The sequence below is a fragment of the Bison bison genome, unplaced genomic scaffold, assembly GCF_000754665.1.
Source record: "Bison bison bison isolate TAMUID 2011002044 unplaced genomic scaffold, Bison_UMD1.0 scf7180017864317, whole genome shotgun sequence".
NCBI lineage: Eukaryota > Metazoa > Chordata > Mammalia > Artiodactyla > Bovidae > Bison > Bison bison.
The window spans coordinates 1,974,926-1,983,883 of NW_011494889.1; the positions used below are offsets into that span (position 1 = coordinate 1,974,926).

An 8,958-nucleotide genomic window follows, 5' to 3' on the forward strand; every position below is an offset into this window, starting at 1 on the left:
GAGGATTATCAATATGATTTCTAGGCTCCCAGCACCAAGCTCCATGTATTCCATCAGCAGGATAAGTGCTTGGCTGGCAGGCCTCGGGCAAAGCTGGCTTCCTCTGCCTCAGCAAAAAAGCATTCTCACTGTGCCTGTCTTCCCCCAGACAGACCCACCCGAACAGGGAAGGGACAATTCAGGCATGAGAGGAGTGTGCTCTGCTGTGGATTCCAGAAGGGTCTACAGTCTAAGCCACGATGGACAGGGGCTAGATCCTGGCCTCACCCAGGAAACGTTTCTGCTTGACAGAGAAGGGGCCCTCCGGGCACTCTGGGGTGGAGCTCCTCCAAATCAAAGGGTCCCGGCCAAGGGAAGCCCAGATTTATGCTCTGTGCTTCCTCTGTGGTTTTGGGTGGGGCTCTTCAGAATCAGGAAGCGTGCTCAGAGAGGGCAGCAGAGGGGCCAGCCCTGCTCAAAGTTGGCTTCCAGTAGGCGACCTGTGGGACAGCCCTTTTTGGCTTGTTAGTAATCATTTAGAGGCAGTTCAGGAGGGGAAGGAGTGTATGGTTTACAGCAGTCAAATCCCATTGCTGTCTACAGCCATGAGCGATGCATCTTGGGACACGTGGCTCATCTCTTAGCCTGTTTTCTCACCTATAAAACGGGGTTGTTGCCCATCCATGTTCCTGAGATAAAGCACCACACACAATACTGACATACAGCAGGCTCATAGTATGCGGACCCTCCGCCCCGAGTATCATGGCCTGTGGGCAAATCCAGAAAGCTAGATACCTCCCCCTGCCCTCAAGAAGCATAAGTGTTAGGAAGACATAGTGGTATCCAGCACCATGCACAGCACACATCTAGCTGCTGAATTGCAGAGTACAGATACTCTGGGATTCAGGATGGAAAGGATGAGTGAGGGCCAGACTGTGAAGGAGGGCTTCATGGAGTTGGTGGCAGTGAGTCTTGAGATATGTTAAGATGTGGAGAAGGAGGGAACTGGGTAGGAGAGGAGAAATCCCATGCAGGAAAAGAGGAGAGGGGCGGGCGTGGTGGGCAGGGCAACTTTAGAGTGTGGAGCATCTCCAGGCCCCCAGAGGAGGCTGGACTTGCCACCGCCCTGGCCCTAGGAAGTGGCATGATGAAGTAGGCTCCAAGCAGTATGGGGTGTTGGGATCTGGTGGAGCAGTAGGATCCCCTACCACCTATCAGGACCCACAGAGCAGGGGTCAGAGAAGGACCCCATGGCAGTCTAACGGCCAGGCGTTCCCTAGAGGAGAGGGGAGAGACAGAGGGGTTTGGTGCATCTGTTGGAAACTGAGGTGTCCTAACTACAAAAGCATATGGCATATATGTTGACAATACTTTGTGGGTCTCGTTTTCAGGAGATCTGCGATAATCCCCAATTTATTACTGGAGGAGCCACTCGCACAGACATCTGCCAAGGAGCCCTAGGTAAGTGATGGCATCTAAGCAGGCTACAGGGGCCTGTCGACACAGCTGTGGGTGGAAAGAGTGAGGGATAGTTATGATTCCACTCTCTTGCTAAACCCTTTGGCAATTTCCATTTCCAGAAGCTTCCTGGAATGTCTTGTCTCCTTAGGATCCTATGCTGTGGTAGACAAATAGACAGAGGTGCAGTGAGGCCCCCTGTGTCCCCTGCACCAGACTGGGCTGTTTGTTGCTGTTGTCATTTTAAAGAGTTGAGATTATTATTATTTTTACTATGTATTTATTTTTGTGCTGGGTCTCAGTTGCAGCATATGGACTTTTCAATCTTTGTTGCAGCATGCAGGATCTTTAGTTGTGGCACATGGGTTCTAGTTCCTTGACCAGGGATCAAACCCGGGCCCCTGCCCTGCAGTGCGAATGAGAAGTCTTAGCCTCTGGAACACCAGGGAAGTGCTGGGCTAGTTGCTGAAGTTACAAAGATGCTCCCACTGGGAGACAGAGGAGCTCCTGGATCTCAGCCACCCGGAGCGTCTGCATCTCCCGGAGCCAGTGTTACTAGTGGCCCACGGAGCAGTCAGGCTCCAGGCTGAGGACCAGTTAGGAGGACTCCCCCGGGTCAGCTGCAGCACTGAGACATCAGTTCTCTGTGGTTCAGGGATGGGATGGTGACTCATTGTAAAGGAAGAGGAAACCCTAGTAGTCACTTGGGGGAGGAAGTTAACGTACCAGGGTGTCCTCAGTGTTTGCAGGACGAGCTCACCATGGTATCACAACAGTGGACATGGTGCTCTTGTCACAGAGGCAATTGTAATGTTCACTTAAGTAATTTTAACTGGAGTAGCTGAGTTGTGAGGCTCTCTGAAGCCGGGCTCTGATTTCTGAATACAGTGCCTGCTGAGACTGGAACCTACGGGCTGCTTTGACATGAAAGGACCTGCGTTTTTTGTTTTTTTTTTTTTTAATTGATTTTATTGAAGGATAGTTGATTCACAATGTTGTGCTTATTTCTGCTGTACAGAGTGACTCAGTTACACATGTACATGTTCTTTTTCACACTCCTTACCATTATGGTTTATCACAGGACCTTGAGTACAGTTACCTGTGCTCTAAGTAGGACCTCGTTGCTTATTGCCCCCAGGGTTTCTTTGAAGAAGTCTTAACAAAGGGGCCTGCGACCACTGTTTAAGATTCTCATAGAATCCACGCTTATTATGTTTTACTCCTAGTAGATATGAGCCTACGATCGCTGGAGCAGCTTATTTGCTGCGATAAACCAAAACCTAATTTTGAGCCATCAGCTTCAACTTGTTTTCCAGACTAGTCCATCAGTAACAGAGTTAAGCATCTTTGAATTGTGCCTTCTTTCCTGGCCCACCCAGCAGAGAGGTTCTGTCCTGGGAGTGACTTGCTTAAGGTCATCCCACAGCTGAAGCGAGGGCCTGGAATGCAAATGCAGACGGTCTGTGTTTAATCCCTGAGCTAGACTCCCTAGAAGGGGCATGGAAAGTTTTCAACCTCTGAGGGATGTCGGGGCGCTCTGTGAATCATTAAGATGTTAAGACAGGGTATGCTGGGGGCCCCTTGGGAAATGGAGAGCATGACTCAGAGCTAGGCGTGCAAACCCCACTATCTGAGCTCAGCATCCGTGTGCAAATTCCTGAGATGCCAGAGCATACTTTTACCTAAAGAATACCTACCTCCCATTTCCTGCCTTCTCTCCCTCACAAAAGATAGACCCAGGGGCCCTTAGGCACCTAAGGTGGGTACTCCAGAAAAGTCCATTGGTTAGAGAAAATGAAAGTTAATTGAGCTAGAAGTTGATGGAGATTACAGCTAACCATGGGGGTTTTAGAAAAATCTGGAAACAGAAATGGCAACGGCCATATCTGGGCTAAATTCCACACCTGGGCTAAACATCCACTTCAGAGCTTAATGATCTCTTAAGGACCGAATTGTAAGATGTAAGTCCTGTTGGAATACTGTCAGGCCATTTGGAGAGGAGACACAAAAAGTTTACATTCCTGGGGTAAAAATCCACATGATATGCACCGAATTAAATAAAAACAAGTTTAAGCTAAAGTCCTTTAAAAACTTCTCAGTAATTAGGTTTGCCATTTCTAAGTTTTGTTTGTTTGTTGTTGTTTTTATACCACATTGGCCATTTGGTTCTCTTGGCCTTTTGTACTGGAGGATCCTGATTTGACTATGAACTGTGAAATGTGGTGAACTGAACTCTCACCCTGATTCTGGCATCTGGGCAGAGGGTGGGTGTGGGGTGGTGGCTGTCACCCGGTCCCCGAAGGTTCAGAAGCATCAGGAACAAACGGCAGCAATGCCTGCCACGCGACTAGAGATAGGAGTCGAGGCTCACCTCACAGTTGAGGACTGTGGGCAAGTCATCACTAGGAACCTCAGCCTCTTCTAAAAAGGGAAGGTGGGGAGGGTCAGCAGGGTGATCTCAAAGATTCCCTACTATGGGGCATTCAACTGTTCTAGAATCACTCCTCATGCCGGACACTGAGTGGAGATCTTGGGCTAGGCCACCAGATCTTTTATCTTAGCCGAGGAGTGATAACAGCCCCTGTGACCCTGTGTATTCGTGCTAAACTGCTTCTGTCATGTCCAGTTCTTTTCAATCCTATGGACTGTAGCCCTCCCGACTCCTCTGTCCTTGGGATTTCATAGGCAAGAATACTGGACTGGGTTGTCATGCCCTCCTCCAGAGGGTCTTCCTGACCCAGGGATCGAACCCGTGTATCTTACGTCTCCGGCATTGGCAGGCACGTTCTTTACCACTAGCACCACCTGGGAAGCCCCTGTGACTAAGAAACAGTGTGCAACTCGTGGAGCATTTTCATCTCATTATCTCATGTCATAAATATTATTACATGTAGTGATATTATTATTATCTCATCCAAATAAATATTTTCACCCCACTATGCAGATAAGAAAGCTGCGGCAGCAGGTGGGGACTCCATGCAAGGTCACAAAGCTAAAAATGGCCCAAGGAAAGAACTCGAATATGATTTTAAATCTTTCTACACTCTTCTCACTCCCATCACGAGTTGCCATGAGGCTTTGTTGAGGAAATATGGAGGTAACATTCTCAAAGCAAACTGTATTTCCTTACCTGTACTTTTTACCCGGAGACTCACTCAGTTTGCCAGGGAACCTGGGCCGGGGCTGTCCTTGGACTTGTACATCTCCCAACAGGGCTTCCTTCACAGGGCTGCCTGGCAGTAGTTAATCCACAGATTTCTACCACCTTCCCAGAGGGTCAGCTCAAAGCCGCACCAGAGTAACCCTAACTGTTGTAGGCGGCTCTGATGTGAGCCACTTGTACTGCAGACCTTGGCTGTGCTGAGCACCGAGTCAGGGAAGAAAAGTCTGCCTCTCTGGAGGAAGGGCTGGAGATCTAGGCTGACCTTCAGCCAGGCTGCCCTGCAGCTAAATACAGCCTGGAGTTGCTGCTGGTAGCCTCTTGTGACAGGTGATGGCCATGGTGGCCCCCAGGGCTGGGAGACCCGAGAGCCGAGCTCCTTCTGCCTCTGATTTTCACTGGGCCACTTCTGAGCTTTCACACTGCCCCTTTTACATAGCTCCCCACGGTCCCCACTGCCCTCACGGCTCTCAGGGGAAGGTGGCTGCCCTGGCCAGGTGCCCCCAAAGGCCCTCAGCTTCTTGAGGGAGGGCTCCAGGCTGCCAGTGCTGAAACCACACAGCCCCGTGTCTTTGTAACCTGGCCCCTAAAGGTGGATCACCCAGCCTCTACCCTCACCCTACCGCTGAGGGTCACACAAGCCCCACAGCACCTGCTGAGAGGTGTCACAGGGTGTCTCCCCTCACAGCCGAGCTCAGCAGAGAGTGGGGAGCCCAGAGCCAGTTGGAAAAGCACCAGGAAGGAGGTCTCCAGTTTCGGCTTCCTCTCCTGTTTCCTAGCCCGCGTGACAATGAGCAGGTTATCCAGGCACTCTGAGCCTCAGTTTCCTCTTCTAGAAAATGGGAATCATGATAATATTTCCTTCCCGGGGCCATGGTGAAAAATGCAATTAATATAGGCAAACGCACTTGGCAAATTGTAGAATCCTGAGCAAATTCAGCCTCTCCCTATTTTCCCATTTTTAAAGGTTATATAATAATAATCATTTAAAAGTGATTCTTATAATTTTTAAAAGCCACTTTAATAAGCACCTTAAAAAATTTAATAGCCTTTATTTGTTGGAACAGTTGTAGATTTATAGAAAAGTTGAGATGGAAAGTACAGAGAATTCCATGCACACCACCCCCAGTTTCCCTGATTGTTAACTTCTTACATTATTAGTGTGGGACATCTGCTACGATTAATGAACCAATACTGATACATTATCATTAACCAAAGTCCATCCTTTACCTTCCTGAGTTTCTCCCCAGTCATTTTTCTGTCTCGGGATCCCATCCAGGATACCACGTTGCATTTAGTTGTCACGGCTCCTAAGGCTCCTCTTGGCTGTGACAGTTTCTCAGACAGCTTTGATGAGCTTGCCACTTTTCAGGAGTCCTGGGCCAGGATTTTGTAGGATACGTTTTTTAAAGATAGTGCTTATAGTTTTTTTTTTTTAAAATTTAAAAATGAGTGTTGGCTGGTTTCTCCTCTTTCTTAAAACAATGGCTTCACCACCAGCCCAGCACTGCCCGCACTGCCCCACCCCCCTCCCCAGCCTCCTGGGGCAGATGTGTGCAGTCCATGAGTCATCGTTTCCTCTCCCAGCTCTTCTGGTTATAAATGCTCTTTCACAGCGTCTCCCTTGTGGCAGCAGCCTGTGCTCCCAGCTCCCTTTCCGGCTGCACCTGAGACAGGTCTGTAAACAGGGCAGGGATGGATCGCCCAGAGGCCCCGTCCTGCCCTGGCCGTCACACAGCGGGGTTCCTGCCCATCAGATGCCCAAGGTTGAGCACATCTCTCCTTGCTGCCCCTGACCTCATCTCTCCAGAGGCAGTAGGAATTCTCCCCAAAGAATTCTCCCCCACCCCACTGTCGCGTACAGGGTCCTCTGCAATCTCAGGAAACGCCCGAGGAGTTGACAGGGTTCTTCTGCTCCCCGTGGGCCTGTGGGTCAGAGTGTGACTTTTCGCTTATTCCGCTGCTCCCTGAGCCAGGAGCCAGGCCACATCCCTGTGTGGTCTCTGGCCTTTTCCTGAGATGAGGGGATTGGATCTGAGTTCCCTGAGGTCTCACTACTTCCTACATTCTGTGGCTTCCCCTGGCAGCCGCACATCGCCCCCGCACTGGGCTTCAGTTCATGTATGTTGAGCAATAACATCTCCATTCCAAGGTCTGAGACCCCTGCTCAGATCATCCCCCCACATGGCATCAGGCCCAGCGAGGCCCTCATCCAGGGGATTTCAAAAATGAAGGGCCACATGTTCTGTGAGGTCTAGTGGGACCCTCGGCAGCTACAGTACAGGCACAGGAGCCCCAGGAGGAGGGTGGTCTGCTGGCTGGCCCAACATTGCATGGCCGGTGTGCAGTGGGGCAGACTCCAAGCCAGCACTGTCCACCAGAACTTTCAGAAGTGATGGGAATGTTCTGCTCTGTCCGTATGGTAGCCACAAGCTACATGGGGAACACTGGAAGTGTGACTAATCCAACCACGGAGCTGAATTTTTTATCTTATTCGGTTTGAATGGAAAAAGCCATGTGTGCACTATAGCTACCATAGCATTATAGCTACTGCTGTTGGGATCCAGCCCCCCATCCTCGACTTCTCAGGGTGGGATGATCCTCACAGGCCTGTATGTCTCCACACAGAGCCAAGCAATGCACACGTATCAGTGAAGAAGTGAAAGTGTTAGTTGCTCAGTCACATCTGACTCTTTGCATCCCCATGGACTGTACCCTGCAGGCTACTCTGTCCATGAGATTCTCCAGGCAAGAATACTGGAGTGGGTAGCCATTCCTTTCTCCCCAACCCAGGGATCGAATCTGGGTCTCCTGCATTTCACGCAGATCCTTTACCGCCTGAGCCTCCAGGGAAGCCCCAGACATCAGCAAATATCTGTAAATAGCAGGGTCCAGAGTGAGGACTTGAGTGTCCATCAGTTAGAAGTTGGCTTCTTGGTTCCACCACTTCTTGGCTGTGTCACATGAGGCAAATCACCATCCTCATCAAGCCTCAGTTTTCTCATCCATAAAATGGGATGATAATAGTATCTACATCATAGGGCTATGAAGATGGAATTAAATAATGCGTGGAAAGCTCTACTTGCCAGAGGCTGACACTTAGTAAGGGTTTAATAGCTGCAAATTGCACATTACCTTTGGGGAGAGCAAGGCTTGAGGGGAGGAGGTACATGCGGCTGGTTTTGAATACCCCACGGGGTCGGCTCTAGCACTTGGCTTTGACAGACACTGAAGCTGTGGAGAGGAGGTGACAGAGGAGCTAGTGTTTGGAGGAAAGTTCAGGAAACTCAGTGAAGTCTCCTGCCCCAGCTTTCAGGGCTCATGCAACGGCCATTTCTCCCTGATGTTTCCAGGGGAAGCTGGGAGGCTCTTCACTCCCCCTTGCTTGGACCTTTTCCTCTCCCAGCACCCACTTTGTCTGCAGTGCCTCTGCTGTTTTCAGCCTCAAAAACTTACCCACCTGGGAAATGGGAACAAGGTAGCATTTGCATCTCTCCTTTTCCCATGTGGTGCAGAACCTTACGGGTGTGTCACTGGTGGTCTCTTCTCTCCCTGGGGATCAGAGTGAGGAAACCTCTCACATTCATTCTTTTGAATAATTTTTAATGAGTTACTTGTGGCTGTGCTGGGTCTCATTGCTGCACAGGCTTTTCTCTAGCTGTGGCGAGTTGGGGCTGCTCTCTAGTTGCAGTGCATGGACTTCTCATTGCAGTGGCCTCTCTTGTTGCAGAGCACAGGCTATAGGGTGCCAGGGCTTCTGTAGTTGCAGCCTCCGGGCTCTAGAGTGCAGGCTCAGTAGTTGTGGCGCGTGGGCTCAGCTGCTCCGCGGCATGTGGGATCTTCCCAGACCAGGGATGGAACCTGTGCCTCCTGCATCGGCAGACAGACTCTTCACCCCTGAGCCACCAGGGAAGCCCCTCCTGTGCTCATTCTTACCACAGTCCCCTATGTGATCTCTCCCCTGCATTTGCTGCCCCAGCCACGGTGAGACTTTTCCTTTAGTTCGACACTGTGAAGGCCCCCAGGAAGTCAGGAAAGTAGACCCCTGCTGGCTGGATCCTCCTGGAGTGAGGAAGGAGCTCTGAGAAGCAGGAGTCTAGAAGGAGGGCTGGCTCCACCTCCTCTCCTGTGGGGGCCTGGGGCACAGAGGGGTTGAGGAGGACAGCGAGGATGTGGCTGTGGCTGGCAGGAAGGCAAGGGAGAGCTGGCAGGTAACGCTGCTATCAGGGGGTCCCCATGGGGGCCACTCTCACAGGGAGCTAGGGAGCAGAGATGGACAACAGGCTGTGTCCTCCCGGCGCACGGAGCCCGGCCTCCTTCTGGTCATACACGCAAGCTCGGTGCGCGACATTGTGCCCCTG

General features: G+C 50.8%; 1 protein-coding gene across 1 annotated transcript in view; it reads left to right on the forward strand.

The window, feature by feature from the left end:
- The first annotated feature begins 1,305 nt into the window (after positions 1-1,305).
- The window catches only part of LOC104997873 (calpain-2 catalytic subunit), a 54,472-nt gene continuing 46,819 nt past the window's right edge, over positions 1,306-8,958 (forward strand). The window contains exon 1 of the mRNA XM_010852839.1: positions 1,306-1,440. Within this exon, the coding sequence (XP_010851141.1) occupies positions 1,329-1,440 (112 nt within the window). The 5' untranslated portion in view covers positions 1,306-1,328. The remainder of the gene's footprint in view (positions 1,441-8,958) is intronic.